Below are 25,315 nucleotides of genomic sequence, written 5' to 3'. Positions count from 1 at the left end.
CCATTAAAATAATTGTCATTTAGAAATGACGGAAAAGAGCCACGGAACTTTTGACATACAATTAAACAAACTTACGAAAGATTTTACGATAAAGAATATTGAATCAACACATTGTTTGCAAGGGTTGATATCGTGGGTTAAATACCTAGTAGGGTGAACATACTAACAGATATATTTTGAATTACATAACTGAGGTAGTAAAAATATTTTTTACCATGAGAATTTATCGGAAAATTGATAATAAAAAATTACTCATTGTATGTCAAATTTTAAATGATTTTAATATACATAAGTACCCGTTTTAAAAAATAGTAACAAAAAATGTCTTTTGTAAGGAAAATAAATGCAAACAGAATTAATATTAAAAAAGAAATGCTATTTGAAGGAAAACACATATGAAATAAATAAGTTGTTATATGATTTCGAGAAATAAAAATACTTTGTGTTCTGATCCACTCACATTTTTATTAACCAACTAGTTTCGGCAACAACCTGTTGCCCTCTTCAGGGTTACATTTATTACTAGTAGTAGATTAAAGTATTTTTATTTCTCGAAATAATATATCAATATGATCCACAAAGTTAATGCTTTCAATATTCAAAACAAAATAAGTTGTTAATTGAAATAAATATAAATGCTCAAATAAAGTGGAATAACATGAACTGTAAATTTGCAATGTGAAAAATATTAAAATAACTTTTATACTATCATATACACACTCGTAGTTTTTTATTTCTTCGATATTTAAGTATACTAACTATGAAAAGAAAGTCACAATTTGTATAATTTTATAATCAGTAGTACTATATCTTATGTATAATCAATAATGTATATTGTATAATCGTATTTATTTAATATTTTGTATATAAAATGTAACAATATCAATTAATCCTCATAAGAACAGCGTTAATATATATTTTTGTCATCCGATAGCTTGCATGTATTTTCTCTACGTTTTCAATTTATGGCAATTATGATCAGATGCAAAATGATTTAATACAATGTGGCTTCAAAAAATGAAAATGTCAAAATTAATAAAATAATTTTATTTAAAAAATCTTGGTGGCTTCAAAAAATTAAAATATCAAAATGAATAATACAGTATCTACTCAATGAATTAGGGCCACCCATTATTTTTTTGAATACTCTGAAATCTTTTGGATTATTATATTTATTTTACATAAATACTTTAAGTTTTCTATTGACATCTAATATCATGTATATTACCTTCAATAATATGTAAAATATACCTGGATTATTTAACCCTTTACAAAATTTCAAACCCTTTTTCTGAGAAAGGTCCCTAATTAGCACAGGTAGACAGATAGTTGAAAGTTCAAAAAATAGTCCTATCTCATTTATTAGTGAAGTTTCTTGAGTTCTGGTTGTTGTTTTGTTCAGAGAGGTTATATAGGTATCGTGTCTTGTGAAAAAAACTTAATTTATAATTTTAGTTCATAGAGTATATTTTTTTTTTGTAAACACAAGTGTTTTTTTTGAAAAGGACGAAATGGGAAAAAGTAAAGACATTTCTGAGGAAAAAAAGTCTAGTGTTATAGTGCTACTGAAATTAGGAATACTATCTAATAGAGAAATTTCAAAAAAAGAAAACGTTTCTCGTCAAACAGTGGACAGAATTTCAAAATCAATAAAAAATCAGTCACCCGCCACCAGCAATCGGCGAAAGAACTGTCGTAGGATTAGAAAAACAACACCGAGGACTGATCGAAAAATCGTTCAAAGTGCCTTAGAAAACCGTAGTGCATCAGCAAAAACATTAAAAATAAAATTGGAAGAAGAGGGTATAAATATATCGGTATCAACACTGAGGCGACGTTTTTACGAAGTAAATCTGAAATGCAGGCGCCCTGTAAAAGTACCAAAATTGACACCACGAATGAAAGCAGATCGATTAAAATGGGCCAGGCTACATCGAAATTACTCGGTAGATGATTGGAAAAAGGTATTTATTTAAACTGAATTTTCAACATATCATTTTAGTAAATAAACTTATATATTTGAATTAAACTTAAATTTTCATTATTTTTCAGGTCATCTTTAGTGATGAGTGCCGGTTAGAAGCCGTGACAGAGAGCCGTCGATTCATCAGGAGAACACCAATGGAACGTTACAATGAGGCCTGTGTGGTAAAAGTTATCAAACACCCCCCTGCAACAATGATTTGGTCATGTATTATTAACAATTTACCTGGGCCGTTGTTTTTCGTGGAAGGAACAATGAACCAAAATTCCTATAAGCAGGTCCTCGAACGAATTTTATTGCCCTTCTACCACACTCGACCCAACAGAAGGTCCATACACCTTCATGCAGGATGGGGCACCTTGCCACCGGGCTAAATCAATAATAAAATTTTTGTCTAACAAAAATCTGCCTTTGCTCCCCTGGCCTGGAAATTCTCCGGACCTTAATCCTATAGAAAACGTATGGATCATGTTAAAAAATAAGGTATACTCATTTCCAAATCCGACAGTAGACTGTCTAAAAAAAAATATTCAAAAAATTTGGTCAGAAGACGAAGAAATAAAAAACATGATAAAACAGTGCATTTTAAGTATGCCAAAAAGAATTGAGGCAGTTATTTCTGCCAAAGGTGGAAATACTAAATACCAACTATATTTATATGAAAATATATGCATAATTTAAGCGTAATAAAGTGTTCATGTGTAAATAAAATTCAATGTTGTTTTATTCAAGGTTTTCTCTGAGTTATTCCTGTTTGAATTGAGAAATTGCGCGAAATTCTGCGTGGCCCTAATTCATTGAGTAGATACTGTAATCTTGGTGGTTTGAATAAAGATATTAACACACTTCGGACGGGAAAGGTATTTCTAACCGTTTGGTCGATTGATGCTTAAGTACGGGAAGGGTATTTTTACCTTCTGCGCCGGCCTCATTTCAAAGGCAGAAAAGAAGGAATTATCCGATGTTTTTATGTGTATATTATAAACCAATTTCTGTGTTAAGGTCTTAAATATATGTAAATAATCATCAAATCCCGTCGCTAGCGGTCAGCAGGCGTAAAAAACCTACCCGTATGAAATGTGTTTATGAAACAAAATAAACGTTTTATCTTAATCTTTAAAGAAGCTTTAGAAAACGTATGAAATATATATAACACATAACTGAAAAGATTCAAAGCCAAACCATTTGACAAAATACATCTGACAAATGAATTAAACAATTTTGCAAGTGCGTCATGACTCCCATACTTATCGTAATTTCGGTGCGTGGGGGAATGGGTTTAACGTAGCGTAGAGAATATTGATGGAGAGTTTACGGTGAAACGACGCGTCTTTCCGAAAAGCAGTCTTTATACAAAACACACATTGACATTTCAAACAAGTGGACAGGTATCTTAAACATTTGGCTGTGCGGCGGAAAATACTTACACAATAGAAAAAATACCCGAGATTTATTTATTTTGTCAAAATTTTTTTTTTTTTAGATTGGCTGAAAATCCTGGGTTACATTCCATAATAAATTTAATTTTTCTCAATATTGTGTCAACAAGAAAAAAATACAGAGATAAAAATACTCCGGATTTCCAGTAAATTTTGAAAACCCAAAAAATTTTGTAATTCTTTACATGAACTGTTAATTACGGTTTTCCGTAAATAACAGTCATAATGCTGCATAAATTCACATGAAATAGAGTGCCCTATACACCATAAACAAGAGTAATAATAACAAAATTCAAGTGAAATGAGTGGAGCTACATGTATTTACTATATGGGAGTATAAAAATATCCACCAAAAGCAAAATGAAACTCCACTTGAGTAACGGATATGTTTTTAAAAAGTCTAAAAATAAATTGTTTAACAAAAAGTGATGAAGCTAAATTAAACAAATACAAAAATATGTATAAGACCACTTAAGGGTCAAATATAAGTGGTCTTTACCTTACATATTTATAAGGGTTTAATTTTTATATTTAAACTGCCATATTATTCCACAAAGCTGATGCCAAATTTTAAAATAATATAAAATCAACAATTTTCGTTTTGTAGATCCATTGGTAGTCTTTTTTTTTTTTGAAAATATCATAGAAAATCCTTGAGTTGAATTTTTGCAAATAATGCTTGTATGCACGTATTTTTTATTGTATAAATATTTCCACACGCATTTTTAAAGATAGGAATTGAAACATCCTTAACGAACGTCTATGTATAATTTTAAATGTATATCAATATTTCTTTATTCTATCTAACTATCAACCTGTTATACAATAAATATACTTTTAATATAATATTTTTTCATATTTCCTGTCACTAATATGTAAATCTTATGTATCAGTTAGTATAATAAACACACATACACATTCAACATTGATGATTTTTGACAACTCTTCAACATAATGAATTTTACCCATTTTTCAACGAGATATTAACACTTTATAAAAGTCATTTAAAGACAAACCAATTTATGAAAAGGGTAGAGACTTTTTTTATATGGAATAATGACTTCAACCAGATGTTTATTCTACCAAAACGACCAAGATGTGGCTGGCAGTTCTACCAAGTTAAAAAAAAAGTCAAGCCATGTTTTGACAGTGAATTTGCCTAAAAAACCTACCATTTTGAGTATTTGACCCAAAGAAATGATTATAAATACAAGAGTTGCCGAAAAAGGTTACACATATTTCTCATATATATAGTGAATAGTAAATTTGTATGATAACTAGAGGCCATATCACTAGGCGTCACTAAAATGTGTTCTTTAAATGATATTTTGTATGCTTTACAATATAAATTGTATAAAAAATGAATTAACAGTATGCATAAGACGTTCCACATTAAAAAAACATATTCGTTTGTGTATATCGCTGTTTAAAAATTATAAAAATACAAGATTACAATTGTTTTGACATATAAAATGTATTTCATATATAAAATGTGATAAAATAAATACGTAATTGATGTAAAAATCGATGGATATAAAATAAATAAGTAAAAATAAAATATTCTACAAAGTTTAAAGACAAAATGTATAATATACAAAATGGTGGCCCATATATTACATAATCATTTAAAAAATATATAAAGTCCTTTTGCCGTTATAATGTTTAAAAAAAATATTTTCTGTATGTTTCATCTTCAGCCATTTTTATATAAAAGAAGATGGATATCTGAGCATTCTATTTTTTTTTTAAAAGAGAAATTTGTGTTCTTATATACACAAATATTAATTATTTTTAACAAATAAAACACTTGTACAATACCATTAATGAGTTTTATTTCATTACAATGACTTCTTTCGAAAACTACAAATGTTATCATCTACAGGTGAAAACGTCTGTAGTTTTCGAAACTAGTCCTGTGTAATGAAATAAAACTCATTAAGCGGTATTATACAAGTGTTTAATTTGTTAAAAATAATCAAGATGTCATTCCACAAAGTTAATGCCGAATCATTAATAACACAAATATTCAATTACTATTTATGCAGACCTAAACGGCCCATCATTAAAATTTTAAAATAGTTCAGGTTGCAAAAAGTGGACTTGAATCATAAACCCTGGCTGAGAGTCTGCGAAACTAACAACAGGACCACAACCTGGTTTGATTTTCAATGTTATGATATCAAATTGTGATAAGACAATTTATTTTGTTTTAACAGCTGCAATTTATATACAATAAAAAAAGATAATTTAAAATTGGGCGTAATAATTAAGTAGTTTTATTTCACGTATATTATTTTCTTAGAGAAGTTATGGAAAAAAATTAACTCTTCAGGAACCCGTTCAGCTACAAAAATATATTTTCAAGAAAAGCATAAAGAGATGAATAAAAAAATGTATAAAAATGTACAAAAAATAAACTTATCTATTTCAAATGCAAAAATCAAATCACATACAATTCACACGTGTCATGGCAAGGTATGTTCCGTTACGTAAAAACTAAAGTAGTGTCACATCTTAAAAATAATAAAATTGGCTAATTTACACCTTAAATATAACGTCGATCTCTTCTACGCACATTTTTATACGGCAACACACACCGAAAGTTCCGATATGATAACACACCAAATAAATACAGCAGATAAGACACAGGAAATGCAATAGTCAATTGATAATGAGAATTTGAAAAAAAAACATCACAGGAAGATAGGTAGTGTCTGTATGTCTATCTATGCGCACCGATCGGAAAATAATAATTGAGTTTATCAGTCACTCGGCGTATTATTTGTAAATTTTTAATTTTCCCTTTTTTTACACTAGGTCTTCATCCGAGAAGTAGAGCTCGGATCAGAAATCAAGTTCGCCATAGCTGGCCGTCAGCGCGGATCAGGTTTGCGGGTCTTCCAAAGGCCGGAACCTCACGAAGCCGTCCTGAGCGACGAGCATGCTGCCGTTCCTGTCCTCGCCTTCTCCATGCTCCGGGTTCTGGCCTCTGGCGGCCTGAGATCCGCCCGCCATCGCGTTCGTGAAGTTTCTCTCGTTGGGATTGTCGGAAAACCCATACAGGTCTGTAGATTTCGGGCGGTCTTGGTTAGCGAAAACGTGGCTGTTGTTCTTCCCGCGTTTCTGCGATCCGCTGGAATTCACCATGGAGGAAGTCGGCGATTGGTTCCGGCCTCTGCGCTGGGAATCTCTCCCGCCCCCTTGCAGCATCATGACCGAGGGATCGTAGTAATTCCTCATCGGATTCAGGGTCTGGATTCCGGAAGTGTGGAAAGATCCGTTGTCTGACGGGTACCCGAATTCGCTAGGTTCGTTCATATGCGGGTGATAGTAGTGGTGGATGTTGGGGTCGTAGCCGAGCGTCATGCAGTTCTGTTGGTTTTTGGCGTTGGCGCTCTGCTTGTTCCTGTGTTTCTTTCTGGGATTGCTCAAGTTGTGGCCGCTGTTGTTTCGAGACGACAATCGGTCGAACGAGAGGTGCTTGAAGTTGTTTTGGGAGCCTCTCACCGAGCCGTCGTTGCCGTAAGCGCCGGCCGAGGGATTGTTTTTGTGGTTGATATGTCGGACGAAATCCGAGTTGCTGTCGTATTGAATGACGTTGTATTCATGGTCGATCGCGTCTCCGGAAGGATCCATGCTCTGAATTGCGGGTTCGCAGTTGGAGTAATGTTCTTCGGAGGCGGAGATATTGTCCATATACCCTTGCATGTTGGAGTTGACATTGGCTTGCATGTGTCCCTTCATTAGATGGTTTGTGACGCCCTGACTGGAGGTAGCGTTACTCGACTCGGTAGAGCTGCTGTGCGCAGCGTTCGCGATGGAGCTGTGTCCGGAATAGTTCTCCGCGATGGACCCGTTGTCGCAATTGACTCCGAGAGTATTCAGCTGAAATCTCTGCCCTTCTAAACCGGTCGAGCAGCACTGGTCGGGAACACCTTGCAAGTGAGGTCCCAAAACCCCGGCATCGTAAATGGGCTTCCCAGTTCTCAAAGTGTAAGTATGCAGATTGGTATTAGTATTACAAATAGCCGGGTAGTCTGACTCAAACTGCTCATTGCTGGAGCTGGCAATGCAGGGGAAGAGTCCCAGACTGGAGATCTTGTGTCCGTCCGATTTCTCGTGTTGGCTGGCGATTATCCCGACCTTGAGGCTTATGACCCAGGATATCAGAGCCACGATGATGATCTCGATAAACCTCAGAGAGAACTGGTATCCGAACTGAATCCAGTTAAATTTAGTCATGTTAACTTGAACGTTGATGGCGAATATTCCAGATATCTGCACGCAAGCCAGGAGTATGAAGAGCAGGGCCGTAGCCAAGTTGATATGGATAGCATGGTACAGATTTTGGAATCCGTGGATGTACGAATGAGATTTCTTTTGCAGGACCTTCTTGAGGGTTCTGTACACGTAGAGATACAGCAGACCCAGAGTCAAACAAACCAGAACGTAAATAACTTGGCACACCAGACCCAAAATTCTCCTATCCACGCTGTCCAAATTCTTATAGACGGAGCTGGTGTTCTCGATCATGTGGAGAAGGATGCAGAAGATAACGTGCAAAAGCCCTCCGATGATGATAGTCCTCGGACGGACGATCATCGAATAGCAGCTGTTCTTGAAGTTGATGCTGTTGATCAGCAGGAACAGGATGGAAGCCGAGAAAGCTATGCTCAGGAAGATCTCGGGGATGTGAAGTAGTATTTCGCTCAAGAACGTCGGCAAAGAGTTGTTGATATTATAAGGGTCGTAGCACATGTAGAAAATCCGCATCAGACAGACGAACACGAGGATGAGATGCAGGATGATGAAGTAATACTGGGTGAAGAGGTGCGTGAACTTGTTGTAGATCACGATCTTGAAGATGGAATAGACGGCCAATATCGTGAACATGGCCGTGGCCAAGTAGATGTGGACGTTCCAAGCCACGGGCCAGGTGCCGCCGGCACCGCGAGTGTGCGAGATGGAGCCACCAGCGGCCTTCGTGGGCTTCTGCTGCACCTTGCCTTCCGTATTCACGTTAGCCAGATTGTGGAACCTCTCCGTCGACACTTCAAAGTCTTTCAAGACAAACGTGGTTAGCGTCGCGCTGTTCTGATCGGAGTTCAACTTCCCTCCGTTGTCGGTGGCACCTGTGTCTTCCGTGCGGGGAGATTCCGGACGCTTATTGGTGGCAAACTGCAGATTCCTTCGTGTATTGGATTCTCCGGCGTTATCGACGATGAGAGGTCTATCCAAGTTTCCCATGTCGGGCTCCATGACGGGAAGAGCGCTTCCTTCGGTTGAAGATTCTCTGTCAGCCACTGTGCGTTGGATGCCTTGCCCTTTGGGTCCGGAAATTCCCGCAACAGTGCTCTGGTTTCTCCGGGTGGTTTCGACTCGAGGGGGTTCCAGATTCTGGGTTCCGGAAGGAGGTTTGGACGTCACGGTGCGCAGCAATATATCAGGAACATCGTCCTTACGTCCATTAGATCCTGAGAGTATTCTGGATACAATAGATCTGTTCAGCGGGTTGGGAACAAAGTCGGTGAAGTTGGCCTGCTCCGGGGTGCTGAGTGATCCTTGGGAGCGAAGATCATCAATCGACAACCCTGAAGAGTCCAGACTGCCATCGGCATTCACCTGGAATGTGAAAAAGATAATTAATAACATTCATGAACATTCTCTAAACATACGTTCTTTCAGTATCCGCTAACAAAATTGAAGGAGAACTTTCTGAATAGCTTAACGCAGGCAGGAATCCAACTCCCTACCCAAGTATCCGCCCTTCTTTCTGAACCTAATTCTAGAATTGCGGTCTTAATTTGTAAAATCATAAAGCCAAACGCATTCCAACCATGAAAATTTTCATACAAATTTTTGACATCTCAAAATAGAAGAAGAAGAATATGGAAGTTTGGGCATTTATGGGGACATGTAAATGTGTAAATTATGACCATCATAGCCTGGTTTAAGTGATCACTTTACACACGTGTAACATTCACCATTTCTACCTATGATTGAAAACCACGCTCAAACACCACACGATGTATATATTTGGTTTTTTCAAGTTTTCATAATATCCCTTAAATCAGTGTACAATTTTTTTTTTTTAGGTTTTATTTTTGTTGTAAAAACCACGGCCTGCTGGGTACAGCCATATTAATACCTTCCTGGCATTGAAAGGGCTAATTACCTTATGGCTGGGAGTGTTGAGAGCTTTCTTCTTCTGATGAGGATCTCCCGGTATCGGCGGAGAAGGAACTTGAGGCGAAGGCGGTTCCTATAACACCACAAAAAAATATATAAACCAATATATTTTAACATCTCAACATAGACAAAGAAGAATATGAAAGTTTCACTATTTACAGGGCTTATGACCAGTCATAGGCTGGTCAAACGATCACTTTACACACGTGTAAGGGGACTTTTTTTACGTTATGTATTAAATGTAAAATCAAACACTGATTTTTTGAGTCTACTAAGTTGTATTTAATTGGTAAAAAACAAAATAAATTTTGTGACAGTTGTTTCGCCTAGTTATGGCATTTTCAAATGAATGTGAAGATTAAACGGACTGTCGATCCTTATTTGGCAATTATTCTAGGTACTTAAGTAATAGTTTTAAAATGTCGCTCACTCCTTTCAAGAACGTCATAAATCAAAAATCGTAAATTTTCAGTTGTGCATGTTTTCGGAATGCCCAGTAAATGTACTATATCCCAGCAAAAGCGGCATATTTTTAACGTAATTTTTACCCGCTATAGGACAGAAAGTGTTTTTGCATTTTGAAGAAAATGTATTGTTTAATTATTTTTTTAAATATACTAAATATTTTTCAAATGGAGAAAAAACCTTCAGGTTTTACCTAAAAAGCTGTTGCACAATAAAAAGTTCAAAAAATGGCTTGATATTTATTTTTAATACATTGTATTATATTTTTAAACTTTAAAAACGTTCCCCTGAAAAATCAAGTTTCTCGATTTATGACGTTCTTGAAAGGAGTGAGTGATGTGCAGTAATAATTTACGGGAGACAACAATAGTTAATGGGGCATGTTTGTACGTATATGTACTTATACTCATTTTGAGGGAAAGAATTCATTAACCTCGTATTTTTGACATGGACGTGTTTTTACGATTGAGACAAAAGAAATGTACAAACCTGTCCAGCCCTTATTGGCACTCTTTCGTGTCCGGGAACCAAGGAAGGTGGAGGAATGGGTCTTCGGTTCAGGTAGCTTCCACTGTCGGCATTCGTTCCTGAAAAACATAAGCACACAACTGATAATACTGAAAACAAGGGATAAAAGCAGGCTGAAATAGCATTTTGACTTGTGGCAATCTTTTAAAAATCTGAATAACTTTGTTTAAAAAAATATATATAAATATGTATATCATGTCAGTTTGTAGTCCCGTTATTCGCGTCGCGGAGTCTTGAGTGAGAGTTTCTCGGTTCGAACCCACTCTACCACAATTTGATACCTATTTCTAATAATGAGCCACTTAGGCTCACAGAAATAGTATGAAATTGAAGTATTTTTGTAAGTAATAAAAACAAAAATATTTCCCTTCTTTACATGATATAAAAATTTAAAAAATTAAAATTTTCGCTTCCGTATGTTTGTGTCCGCAATACTGAAAAAGTAGTCAATGGATAGACTTAAATTTTCACAAATGCAGCTTTACATTGAATCAGATAAATGAATAAGACCTTTAGAAATGAAAGTAATAAAGAGAGAGTTCGATAAAATGTCATTAATTGACTAGGCAGTCACTTTAAGGTAATATCTATCCAATTTTTTTAAATGAAAATTTAGACTTTTTTTGTATACTTGGGAAGAAAATTTTCGTAATTTTCCCCTGTGCTGCTTCTTCTACTCCGTCTTATTCCTCATTACTGAGGTTGTGACCCTTGCAGAAGCAATGACTCTTCTCCAGTTATCCCTTGACTTCGTTGCACGTAGCGCTTCAACCACCGAGGTGCCTGCTGCTGCCTTAACTTGATCGGTCCATCGTGTGGGATCTTCTTCTCCCTTTCTTCCTATCCAGGCTACCGATCACAACCAGTCGTTCCAGGCTATCTTCATTGTAACACGCAACGCGTCCAAAGAACTGGAGAATCTGTCAGGTACAGACATTGGCCAGAGTCAAGCTATCCAAGTGTGGTTCCTGGCTAATGGACTAGTTGGTGCGTCTAGCTGTCCATAGAATTCGGAGCATGCGCCTCTAACAAAACAATTTTTCTCCTTTCTGCTGCTTTTATGGTCCGTGTTTCAGCAGCATAGAGAAAAATGGGGTGGACCTAACTCCTGACAAGCTTTATCTTGGTGTTGTTACTCACACCCCGGTATTTCAAGATTTTGTCTAAGCTAGACCGGGTTCAGCTTCTATATTTCGACTATTTTAAATATTTAACATTTTATCTCAAATCACCTTCTTTACAAAACTAAGGAGAAATCGATTATACTCAATAACTTATACTAATAATTATTCTCCTTCCTGTAAAATCAATTTTTTTATACCATACCCTTTTTTTAAATCTCTGAATGTTTTAATAGTTATTATAACATAAATGTGGAATTGTTTAATTGGCTTTATTTTTATTAATATAATTATTTTTTGTTAATGTAATGTAATGTTTATTATTGTTAATGTAACTATTGTTTATTGTGTACTTTTTTTATATGTACTTTACATGTACGATTCCCAAACAAATAAAATAAATAATAACACACTAAAGATGGATTATTTTTTTATTTTTCCAAAGTCCACAGCATTTGGAAGTAAGGAAATGTGCTCACCTCTGAGGGTAGGTTTGTCGGCAAAGGGGTTCTTCAGGTCGGGCGGAAGGGGAGGGGTGAAGTGCGTCCTGGACGGCGGAGCGTAGGAGGGTGGAACACCAGCTCCGGCCAATATCGAAGCTCCGTGATGCGACGGGGGTCTGAAATTCAAAGAAAATTTGCAATCAATACATTTGTTACTCGTATTGACAATATTCTATTGACTATTCATTAATTCCTGGGTTATTCTCCACACACGAGCTATTTATATTGATATCTCAACGTCGACGAAGGAAAATAAAGAATTCCGGGCATTTAAAGGGATTACAACCTGTCATAGGATGGGGTTGGGGAAGAATCTTACAAACATTTCATGACGATACAACATTTTGAGTGTGTCCAAATTACTTGTTCACAAATCTGGATTATCTCCAAATATTGTTATTTTTATTTTTCATATTATTTTTTGACATCTCGTCAAAGATGAAGAAGAACATATAAGTATAAGTATGGGCATTTACGGGGCTGAGGAGCGTAAATGCCCAGACTTCCATATTCTTCTTTATCTTTGATGAGATATCAAAAAAATTCATGAAGATGTCTGGTTTTGGTCCCGTGGTTAGTGTCGCAGACTCTTGAGTCAGAGTCTCTGGGTTCGAACCCACTCAGCCACAATTTAATACTCATTTTTAATACTGGATAGCTTAGGCTCACAGATATAATTAAAAATTGAAGTATTATTATAAAGAATAAAAACACATATCGCTCGCTCCTTTCAACAACGTCATAAATCAAAAAACTTGATTTTTCAGGAGATCGTTTTTAAACTTTAAAAATATAATACAATGTAATAAAAATAAATATCAAGCCACTTATTGAACTTTTTACTGTGCAACAGATCTTTTTAGGTAAAACCTGAATGTTTTTTCTCCGTTTGAAAAATAACTAGTTTATTTGAAAAAATAATTAAACAATACCTTTTCTTCAAAATGCAAAAACAACACTTTCTGCCCTGTAGTGGGTAAATATTAAGTTAAAAATATGCCGCTTTTGCTGGGATATAGTACATTTTCCGAGCATACCGAAAACATGCACAACTGAAAATTGACGATTTTTGATTTATGACGTCCTTGAAAGGAGTGAGCGATATGTTTCTCAATTTTTTTTCAATTAAAAAAAAATGTGTGCATGAAAGTGTGTGTGTGTGTGTGCATGTGTGTATGTGTGGGATATGAGGCAGTCTAGACTCCCCCTGGATCCATGCAGTTGACACAATCCCCATTCCCAATTATGTAATCAGACATCTCTTATTCAAATCGCGCTCAGAATATCTCCCCCGTATCCAATACTCCCTGATATATTTAGTTACCAGTAAAAAGACCAGTTATAAGTAGATAAATTGAAAAATATTAATAATTCCTACTCGAATATTTTGTGAATTCATTTATAAAGGTGATTTCCTGAAGAATAAGAAAAAATTAGGCAAAGTCTTTAAATCTGTTTTATTATTGATGAATTTAACATTAAGTTGAATTCAATATTTAAAAAAAAACTTCTTGTCTTGTATATTTGTTTTACAAATGTATAAAAACCTAACTAACTAACTAACTAACCGTCACGCCGCTTCCCCGCAGGGGTAGGCAGAGAGAATAGAGCGCCACACCACTCTGTCCTTGCAAACATTCTTCGCCTCTTCCACGTTCATGCATCTCCTCATACATACCCGCCGATTGTTACGACTCCTAACCTGACCACTTTCAAGTATTTGGCATACCTGATCGAGCCATGTTTTTCTCGGTCTTCCTCTGTTTCTTTTCCCGCTAACATTCGCCTCATAAATTTGTTTTACCGTTCTTTCCTCACTCATTCGTTCTACATATCCAAACCATTTCAACACACCTTTCTTAATTTTATCGATAATGCTTATCTCAGCTTTGCATTCCTTCCTTATTTCACTATTCGTACATCTATCATACATCGTTTTGTCGCACATTCTTCTGAGAGATCGCATTTCGACTGTTTATATATATATATATATATATATATATATATATATATATATATATATATATATATATATATATATATATATATATATATATATATATATATATAGTATACTGTATATATATTCTACTTTCATCCTTCTTGTATAAAAATCTAACTTTTAATATTCATTTTCAATTGGTCTGGGTGTTTGTAATGTATTTTTCACATAAGCCTTCCGTTTTCTAACTATCCTACCTACAGACAAGCTTCTAAAATAGAGGCTTTGCGGGTTATTCCTTTAAAAAAAATTAATAATGTAAACATAACTAGTTTTGAAAACTACAGATGTTCTCGAAACTAGTTGTTTCTACATTAATGAACTCAAAGTGGTCTTTTACACATGTTTTATTTTTATATAAAACATGCGTAAAAGATAAAACATGTGTAAATTTTTTTCTTATTGAAAAACCTTTATACTGTAAATTATTTTTGTATCTCCTGTATGTTATGTTTATAATGTAATAATTGAAAAAATTAAATATTAAAAAAAAATTGTATTAACATGTTAGTATTCGGCTCAACACAGGCCACGCCTGAAGAGCCGTAATATATATAATAAATGTATATATGAAATGAATATGTATATTTGAATGTTTTTATGTATTATGAAAAATAAATAAATAAAATAAATAAAAAATATTTAAATAAATTTGTTTCATTGCACTGAAGGGTTGTGTAAAATTTATGAAGGGTTATTTCTCATCCCCAAAAATATTTACTTCCTAGTAATTAGTATCCATTTTTGTAAAATTTTATTTCATTTTTTAAAACTTTGTATTTCACAATAAAAAAAAAACGTTATGTAAAAAAAAGACAAAAACAAAAAATATTGAAAAATGATAACTGTCGGATTATAAATATGTATTTTCTTTATAAAAATATAAATATTATAAAATAAATAAAATTCAAACATTGTTTTAAAGCACTTTGATTTTTGGTACTATTTTAGGCTAGGTAAGCCTAAAACCATGAATATTTCTCTGTTTCAAGTTTAGTTAGTATCCACCTTTGAAGAATACAAGGTGTTTATCGAAACCGGTTTGAAAAATGGCAAAAATAAAAATGGTTAGAAAGAAAGTTTGAATTTTTATTTATATTATAAACTTTTTTTAAATATGTTTTGAATATTGAAAGCATTAACTTTGTGGATCATCTTGATATATTATTTCGAGAAATAAAAATACTTTGTGTTCTGATCCACTCACATTTTTATTTAACCAACTAGTTTCGGCAACAACCTGTTGCCCTCTTCAGGGTTACATTTATTACATTTATTATTTTTTTTAAATATGCTACAAAATATCAGCAAACAAAACAAAGGTTTAAAAAAATAAAAATAGTCCTCAAACGAGTGCATTTACCCTATAGTTGTAAGGATATTACTAATGCACCGAATGGAACTTGGATAGGGAGAATCTAATTCAGGTCTATGCATACATACATGTATATTAAATGCGCAAAGAAATGATTTCGTATTTACAAGATAAAATCAAATCATGCACGAGATCCCGGGATGGATTTCCGTCTGGGTGAACATAATAATAGGCAAACCCACTTCAGCGCATACTAAATCCTTAGCTGGACTTTATTAAAAAAAATCCAATATTTGCGACAAATATTTGAATATAAAAAATAAAATACAAACATAACAAAGTGCATATTTTATCATGGTTTAAAAATGTGCAGACAGACTTAAACAACAACAAATAAGCCTATGACAGATCGTAAGTCCTGTAAATACCCAGACTTCTTATATATATATATATATATATATATATATATATATATATATATATATATATATATATATATATATATATATATATATATATATATATATATATATATATATATATATATATATATATATACATTTTTTTTAAAATTCAATCTCTGCTTGGTGAATACCACGATTTCTTAAAATCTATTGTGACACGTGTTTCGATGCATTATGCAACATTTCAAAAACCGTGTTTACGGTGTTGGAAGAGGCGAGGAGTGTTGCAAAAGCGGAGGAGTGCTATCCTCTCTGCCTACTTCTGCGGTAAGCGACGTGATTGTTAGTTAGTCAGCAGTGTGGAATGTAAAAAATAACTAAAATTAAGTTTAACTCGGTAAATTGGTAAATACCGATAGTGGTATTTACCAAGTAAAACTTAAATTAAAAATGGATAGGTATTACCACAAAGTTACTGCGGAACCAATTAATGAAATTAAATTTATCTTCACTATGAAGATAAAACTTTAACTTCCGTATGTAATCGATGCCCAGAAACAAAAATTAAAAAATGTAAAAGAAAGATAATAATATATCGAGAATTTGCGAAAATAATGAATTTAAAAAAGCTTTTTGTTAATACAGCCATCTCTTGTAGCTGTCTGGGAAGTTAATTTAAAAACGTATTATTTTTTGGAAAATAAAGCCACATGTCTAAACTCTGTTTATGCTATAAACATTCATGACAGCTTCTGTTCCGCAAAAAACTACTCTCTAAACTCTCATACAATTTCCAGCAGAAAAAGCTCAAAGGATAAAGAGAATGTGGGTTCATAAGTAGGTACGCATTTGTTTCTAATTTTTTACTTATCATAATTTAAATTGTAGTAATTTTATAACTGAATTATATTAATGTGTCAGGTAGTGGTCCCGTGGTTAGTGTCGCGGACTCTTAAGTCAGAGTTTCTCGGTTCGAACCCACTCTACCACAATTTGGTACTTATTTCTAATAATGAGCCGCTTAGGCTCACAGAAATAGTATGAAATTGAAATATTTGTGTAAATTTTAAAAACACAAATATTTATCTTTAAAAAAATGAGAAGACTATTTTTTTTTTAAATACTCAACTCAACCATACATGGTGCCAAAAAGTCACATGTGAAAGAATATATCAATTAAAGTATAAAACTTCCGAAATTTCAGTGTATCGGTTGTATTTCATAGGTAGAATGATGAATGTAAGTTATACAAAAAATGAAGACATTAAAATGCTAAAAAATAAATAAAATGACTTACTTAAATACATGTGGATTGAAGAACAAAAAAAAACACAAAAACACAATAAATATAACAAAAAAACCCTTATCCGCACCCAAATGGTGCATAGGGCACTGCTTTAAATAAACGCAGTATTATCTTGATCGTTTACACATGAAGGAAAGGTGATCAGCCCTCCGCTTCAGGCACCAGTCCAGGGTAATATTGAATAAATATTACAGTGAAAAAATCACGTATATTTATTTGGCCCCCCTGGGAATCGAACCCGGGACCTCCAGAACGGTAGACGAACGTGCTGACCATTACACTACGGAGGCGGAAAATAAAAATTAAAGTAATAATAAAAAAATTACAACACCCACAAACATAAACAATGTATAATAAGTGTAAGTCCTTCTCCAACCACAAGAGCTTAGTCTTTTTATTGGAGAGAAAGGCGTAATTAATTTTAAGATTGTAAAGTAGAAATGTCTAGAAATGAATTAAATTATAAAAAAAACTCGTTTAACTATATTAAATAAATAAATAAAAAAATTAAGTTTGTTAAATTCGATTTCAAACCGACGTCGGCCAATACACACGCCTCCACACCCCCACCGGCACAGCAGGCAGACACGGAACAGTGCCGAGGCATTTGCAAAAAAATAAATTTGCAGATAATTTGGAGTTGGCCGCTTTTAGGTCTGACGATATAACAGCACGTCTCGTCCACACGCGACCGCTAGATAGGGGAGAGCTGGTGTCACTCCACCGGATATTATAATCCCAGTGGAGATATACATTATTTCGCACAGATCGCCACTGGGATTAAGTTACAAATTACACCGTGATCGCAATACTTAATTTTTTCCCGACAGACCGAGATATATATCGTGGGTATACTGGCGCAAAACGTTAACTCTAAAATCCCTGTTTGAATAATCACTTTTATAATTTAAGTTTTACTTATTAAATGGATAGATTTTACCACAAAGTGACTGCCGAATCAATTAATTAAAGGAACGAATAATCCCTGGTATTTAAAGCTTTTCTTCTTCTTCTTCTAACCCTTATCCGCACCCAATGGTGCATAGGGCACTGCATCGTAGCGACGCAGTGTTATCTTCATCGTTAATTGCACGAAGGCAAGGTGATCAGCCCTGCGCTTCTTGTACCAGTCCAGGGTGATATTAAATAAATATGAGAGTGAAAATCGGCCATATTTATTTTGACCCTCCTGGGAATCGAACCTGGGACCTCCAGCACGGTAGCCAAACTCGCTGACCACTGCGCCAAAGCTTTTAGCCTGAATAAAATACCCGCTATTAAACTTAAAGTTGCATCTACTTGTAAAGCCACATAAATATGATATTTCAAACTACTTAGTGCATTTTGCCAATTTAAAAAACGTTGAAAATTTTATAATTTGCATCATAAAGTCCAAATTGCACATAACTGAGTTAACGTTTTTGCCAGTATACCCACGATATAATAAACTAACTAACTAACTAACCATCACGCCGCTTCCCCGCAGGGGTAGGCAGATAGAATAGAGCGCCACACCACTCTGTCCTTGCAAACATTCTTCGCCTCTTCCGCGTTCATGCATCTCCTCATACATACCCGCCGATTGTTACGACTCCTAACCTGACCACTTTCAAGTATTTGGCATACCTGATCGTGCCATGTTTTTCTCGGTCTTCCTCTGCTTCTTTTCCCGCTAACATTCGCCTCATAAATTTATTTATTTTGCCAGTATACCCACGATATAATACATATTCGTAATACAAACAAAGCATTTAATATTAATCTTTCTTTTCATATTCATAATTAATTGTTTCAACTTTATATTCCGATTGCGTATGCGAAAAGCGTAGTAGCTACATGGAAGAAGACTGGATTAAAACGTACGTTTTGATAGAATTATGGGCAAAATGGTTTAAAACTGTTTGTTTAATTAAAAATCAACCGCTTTATGTTTTTTTATTATTGATAACTCAGTATGGAATCAGAATATTATGGAAATCTGGGCATTTGCAAGAGTTACGACATGACAGAGGCAGGTTTAAGTGATAGATGACAATCATGACATGAAATTCATTCAATTAAAATACATCCAAAAAAAATACTAAAATGATTGTTTATTTCAGCGGTCACTTTTTGGAAAATTCTATGTATTTTTAATTCAAGGTTTACTTGTAAATACAACTATTTCTTAAAATCTATTGTGACACGTGTTTCGATTCCGCATCATTTTCAAACACCGCGTGATACGATGAACTAATCAATTAAGCCTGCGAATGACAGTGTATAAGATCTGTAAATGCCCAATTTTTTGTAGTCCTATCACAAACAATTTTTTTTTTTAAATATGTTTTGACATGCTTGTATCCAGTGGCGAGCACAGATAATTAATTAGAGTAGGCAGTATGCAGTACCTCAGGTAGGCTAGGTACTGGTTGCGTTTTTATATCGTTGTCGTACAGGAGAAAGTGACCAACTGAAAAAACGTAAATTTTTCAGGAGGGCCATTTAAGCCACTTTTGCTTGGCAAGAAATTAAACATCAATGCAGTCATTTTTACCAAGTCAATATATTATTCCGCCTCCGTAGTGTAATGGTCAGCGCGCTCGGCAACCGTTCTGGAGGTCCCGGGTTCGATTCCCAGAGGGGGGTCTAATAAATATAAGTGATTTTTTCACTCGAATATTTATTCAATACTACCCTGGACTGGTACCTTAAGCGGAGGGCTGATCACCTTTCCTTAGTGTACTTACGATCAAGACAACTCTGCGTTTATATGATGCAGTGCCCTATGCACCATTGGGGTGCGGATAAGGGTTCGAAATAGAATCAATATATTATACTTCCAAGTTTAAAATCCTTTTCAATATGGATTTTTTCAGGGCAATATTAAGCTAGTAAGATATTAAATAGTCAATGATCACGTTTTTATAAAAAAATGCACTTGGTCACATTCTCTTGTATAGCTACGATATGTCGCGCGGTTAAGTTAGGATAGGATATATTTTCTGCCTTCATGGAAGCCACGCCCCTGCTTGTATATAATATGCATATAGCACCGAGCGAGATGTAATGTGTATCACAAGAGTTGCACGAACGCATGGCGAGTTTCACACGTGAATAATATTACCTACACATATTATAAAACGGGAATGATAAAGTTTAATTCTTTTCTCGCGCAATGGAGGCGCTGTGACGTCACAGACCGCCCCCACCCCCTGCCAGCAGACATCCATCACTGTGCACGCCGCTAAATCACACGGACAGATATATATTTCTGACTATTTTTCAAAGCGCAAAAAATTGAGCGCGTAATAGGAAAAAAATGTACTTAAATTCTTTGGAAATTGGGACTGTAATGCACGAATTAAAAATAATAATATAAATATATACATTTATATATATATATATATATATATATATATATATATATATATATATATATATATATATATATATATATATATATAATATATATATATATATATATATACAGTATCTACTCAATGAATTAGGGCCACCCATTATTTTTTTGAATACTCTGAAATCTTTTGGATTATTATATTTATTTTACATAAATACTTGAAGTTTTCTATTGACATCTAATATCATATATATTACCTTCAATAATATGTAAAATATACCTGGATTATTTAGGCCTTTACAAAATTTCAAACCCTTTTTCTGAGAAAGGTCCCTAATTAGCACAGGTAGACAGATAGTTGAAAGTTCAAAAAATAGTCCTATCTCATTTATTAGTGAAGTTTCTTGAGTTCTGGTTGTTGTTTTGTTCAAAGAGTTTATATAGTTATCGTGTCTTGTGAAAAAAACTTAATTTTTAATTTTAGTTCATAAAGTATAAAAAAAATTTGTGAACACAAGTGTTTTTTTTTAAAAGGACAAAATGGGAAAAAGTAAAGACATTTCTGAGGAAAAAAAGTCTAGTGTTATAATGCTACTGAAATTAGGAATACTTTCTAATAGAGAAATTTCAAAAAAAGAAAACGTTTCTCGTCAAACAGTGGACAGAATGTCAAAATCAATAAAAAATCAGTCACCCGCCACCAGCAATCGGCGAAAGAACTGTCGTAGGATTAGAAAAACAACACCGAGGACTGATCGAAAAATCGTTCAAAGTGCCTTAGAAAACCGTAGTGCATCAGCAAAAACATTAAAAATAAAATTGGAAGAAGAGGGTATAAATATATCGGTATCAACACTGAGGCGACGTCTTTACGAAGTAAATCTGAAATGCAGGCGCCCTGTAAAAGTACCAAAATTGACACCACGAACGAAAGCGGATCGATTAAAATGGGCCAAGCTACATCGAAATTACTCGGTAGATGATTGGAAAAAGGTATTTATTTAAATTGAATTTTCAACATATCATTTTAGTAAATAAACTTATATATTTGAATTAAACTTAAATTTTCATTATTTTTCAGGTCATCTTTAGTGATGAGTGCCGGTTAGAAGCCGTGACAGAGAGCCGTCGATTCGTCAGAAGAACACCAATGGAACGTTACAATGAGGCCTGTGTGGTAAAAGTTATCAAACACCCCCCTGCAACAATGATATGGTCATGTATTATTAACAATTTACCTGGGCCGTTGTTTTTCGTGGAAGGAACAATGAACCAAAATTCCTATAAGCAGGTCCTCGAACGAATTTTATTGCTCTTCTACCATACACTCGACCCAACAGAAGGTCCATACACCTTCATGCAGGATGGGGCACCTTGCCACCGGGCTAAATCAATAATAAAATTTTTGTCTAACAAAAATCTGCCTTTGCTCCCCTGGCCTGGAAATTCTCCGGACCTTAATCCTATAGAAAACGTATGGAGCATGTTAAAAAATAAGGTATACTCATTTTCAAATCCGACAGTAGACTGTCTAAAAAAAATATTCAAAAAATTTGGTCAGAAGACGAAGAAATAAAAAACATGATAAAACAGTGCATTTTAAGTATGCCAAAAAGAATTGAGGCAGTTATTTCTGCCAAAGGTGGAAATACTAAATACTAACTATATTTATATGAAAATATATGCATAATTTAAGCGTAATAAAGTGTTCATTTGTAAATAAAATTCAATGTTGTTTTATTCAAGGTTTTCTCTGAGTTATTCCTGTTTGAATTGAGAAATTGCGCGAAATTCTGCGTGGCTCTAATTCATTGAGTAGATACTGTACATATATATATATATATATATATATATATATATATATATATATATATATATATATATATATATATATATATATATATATATATATATATATATATATATATATATATATATATATATAAATATATATAAATATATATATATATATATATATATATATATATATATATATATATATATATATATATATATATATATATATATATATATATATATATATATATATATATATATATATATATATATATATATATATATATATATATATATATATATATATATATATATATATATATATATATATATATATATATATATATATATATATATATATATATATATATATATATAAATCTACACCTTAGATCAGTTTTTTGAGTTCCACTTCTTCAAATTTTCATATTTTGGACCGTGATCAACTCGACCGTGACCGTGAAGTGGAAATACTTGGAAAACTAAGGCACTTTTACTCATATCATATTTTCATTTTTGGGTGAGTCATAAGCTGTCCTAACATCCCTTGAAAGGAATACGATGGATTATGGGACACCCTGTATATATAAATAAACATGTGTGTGTGTGTATCTGCGTTATGCAATTCTCGACTAGTATAACATCGAAAACGACATATGATTCCATACAAAAAGTGAAAAGCGAAAACATGACATTTGAGAGTTACAGTTTTTGAAAGACCTGGTTATTTCACTATGCTAAAAATGAAAAATTAGCATGATTAAGTGTTTAAAATACTCGAAAGCAGGCTGGATGCAGTCGAAATGCGATCCCTCAGATGAATGTGCGACAAAACAATGTAAGACAGATGTTCGAATTATGAAATCAGGAGTTTTTTTTTACCAATATAATATTTTTCTTGCTTCACATCGTAACATACCATTGTAAAACACGATTGAAAAAAAAAATTAAATATCTGAACAAGTAAAAAGTATGAAAAAATATAATTGGATCTGTGTGTATTATATTATATTATACAGCACTAATTATTAAATATTAAGTAAAAAAATAAAAATAAAAATTCTTTCCGTTCTGACGGAACCGCCCAGTTCGCTCAGAATGTAGATATCCCATTCGAGTCATACAGGAAAAAGTGACCAAGTGCATTTTTTACAAAACCGTGACCATTGACTATTTGATATCTTACTAGCTTAATATTGCCCTGAAAATAATGCCAAAGGATTTTAAACTTGGAAGTATAATATATTGATTCGATTTCGAACCCTATATCAACCTTATATTTCGGCAATAAAACTACGTGTTGTCTGTTTATTGAGGCGGTGGGATCATTAGGTTAGCTTGCTCCTTCGCGAGGTGATGCCGCCTTGGGCGTTCCAGACGTTGTGCAAGTATTTCTCGACTAATAATGTCGTCAATTCACTTACTTAATGCCCAATATACGATAAATCGCAACTTGGTTTTCTCTAAACCCAGGTAACATTTGACGTAAATTATTTTTTTGCTAAAAATGCCGTTTTTGTATTGAAAAAGTAAGTTTTTCTTCAAAATAAATATATCGTAGTCATACAGGAGAAAGTGACCAAGTGCATTTTTTACAAAACCGTGACCATTGACTATTTGATATCTTACTAGATTAATATTGCCCTGAAAATAATACCAAAGGATTTTAAACTTGGAAGTATAATATATTGACTTGGTAAAAATGACTAACTGCATTGATGTTTATTTTCTTGCCAAGCAAAAGAGACTTAAATGGCCCTCCTGAACATTTTACGTTTTGGTAGTTGGTCACTTTCTCCTGTACGACTACGATATATTGATCGTTTAACCTTTTTCACGCGCACATTCTAAAGATAATTTATGACATGATAAATTATTAATTGATATTTTTAATTACGTGCATTGCATCACGGTCCTGTCGCGGAATTTATTATTCATTGGCCGATAATATATATTACTTTACACCTGAGAAATTACACTATTCGCACATTGAAACAGCAGTTAAACTATAAATTATCAATACATATTTCACAACGAAAGCTGATGAATCAGACAAATATAATAAAATTATATCTGTTTTTTTACTTGCTAAATACTACTTCATATTTCTTAAATTCTGACACGTATCACAATAGATTTAAAGAAATGGTGGCATTTACCAAGTAAAACTTAAATTAAAATTGATGGATTATACTTATCTTTATCTCAGCCTTGGATTCTTACCTAATATCACCATTTGAGCCTCTACCATACATCGTTTTGCGACACATTCGTCTGAGAGAAGGCATTTCAAAAAAGGTATGTCAAATGAAGAATGCAAAGCAGAGATAGGCATTATCGATAAAATAACTAAAAAAATTGTGTTAAGATGGTTTGGACATGTGGAACGAATGCGTGAAGAAAGAACGGTAAAACAAATTTATGAAGGGAATGAAAAAAACAGAAGGGAAGACCGAGAAAAACTTGGCACGATCTGGTAAGTCAAATGCTTGAAAATGGTCAGGTCAGGAGTCGAAATAACCGGCGGGTATGTATGAGGAGATGCGTGAATATGGAAGAGGCGAATGTCTGCAAAGACAGAGTGGAGTGGCGTTCTATTACCTTTGCCTACCCTTGCGGGGAATTGGCGTGATAGTTAGTTAATTAGTTATAAAAAATTGAGTTCAAATCGCGTTTTACTGGTGATTTTCTATTTAGAAAGCGCCAGTGAATATGTAATTGAATACTTGTATGGTGGTACGTTTGGTGTCCCTTCTCATCTCATTGTCCTATCATTTTGCAATGATTGCGCAACGCAGTCAGACAACAATGGCTGACTGAGCTTGCCAGAACGATAAATAGTAACGACACGCCGCGGACGTTGGACAATTTGCAGATGTGTCGGTAGATAAGGAGGACAATAATGAGCATTTATCAAAAAAC

The 25,315-nt window shown here is 33.8% G+C and overlaps 1 protein-coding gene across 1 annotated transcript in view; it reads right to left on the bottom strand.

Moving 5' to 3' along the window:
• Window positions 1-2,801: 2,801 nt before the first annotated feature.
• LOC148306972 (uncharacterized) overlaps window positions 2,802-25,315 on the bottom strand; it is a 571,830-nt gene continuing 549,316 nt past the window's right edge. Inside the window, exons 4-7 of the mRNA XM_088264106.1 lie at window positions 12,206-12,345; window positions 10,567-10,664; window positions 9,599-9,685; window positions 2,802-9,045 (exon numbers count right to left, since the gene is read on the bottom strand). Of these exons, the coding sequence (XP_088120232.1) occupies window positions 6,307-9,045; window positions 9,599-9,685; window positions 10,567-10,664; window positions 12,206-12,345 (3,064 nt within the window). The 3' untranslated portion in view covers window positions 2,802-6,306. The remainder of the gene's footprint in view (window positions 9,046-9,598; window positions 9,686-10,566; window positions 10,665-12,205; window positions 12,346-25,315) is intronic.

The sequence above is a fragment of the Brachycentrus maculatus genome, unplaced genomic scaffold (assembly GCF_059751285.1).
Source record: "Brachycentrus maculatus isolate JH-2025_06_01 unplaced genomic scaffold, ASM5975128v1 h1tg000216l, whole genome shotgun sequence".
Lineage (NCBI taxonomy): Eukaryota > Metazoa > Arthropoda > Insecta > Trichoptera > Brachycentridae > Brachycentrus > Brachycentrus maculatus.
Note: the sequence above shows the minus strand (reverse complement) of the source record. Positions and strands in the feature narration are given on the sequence as shown.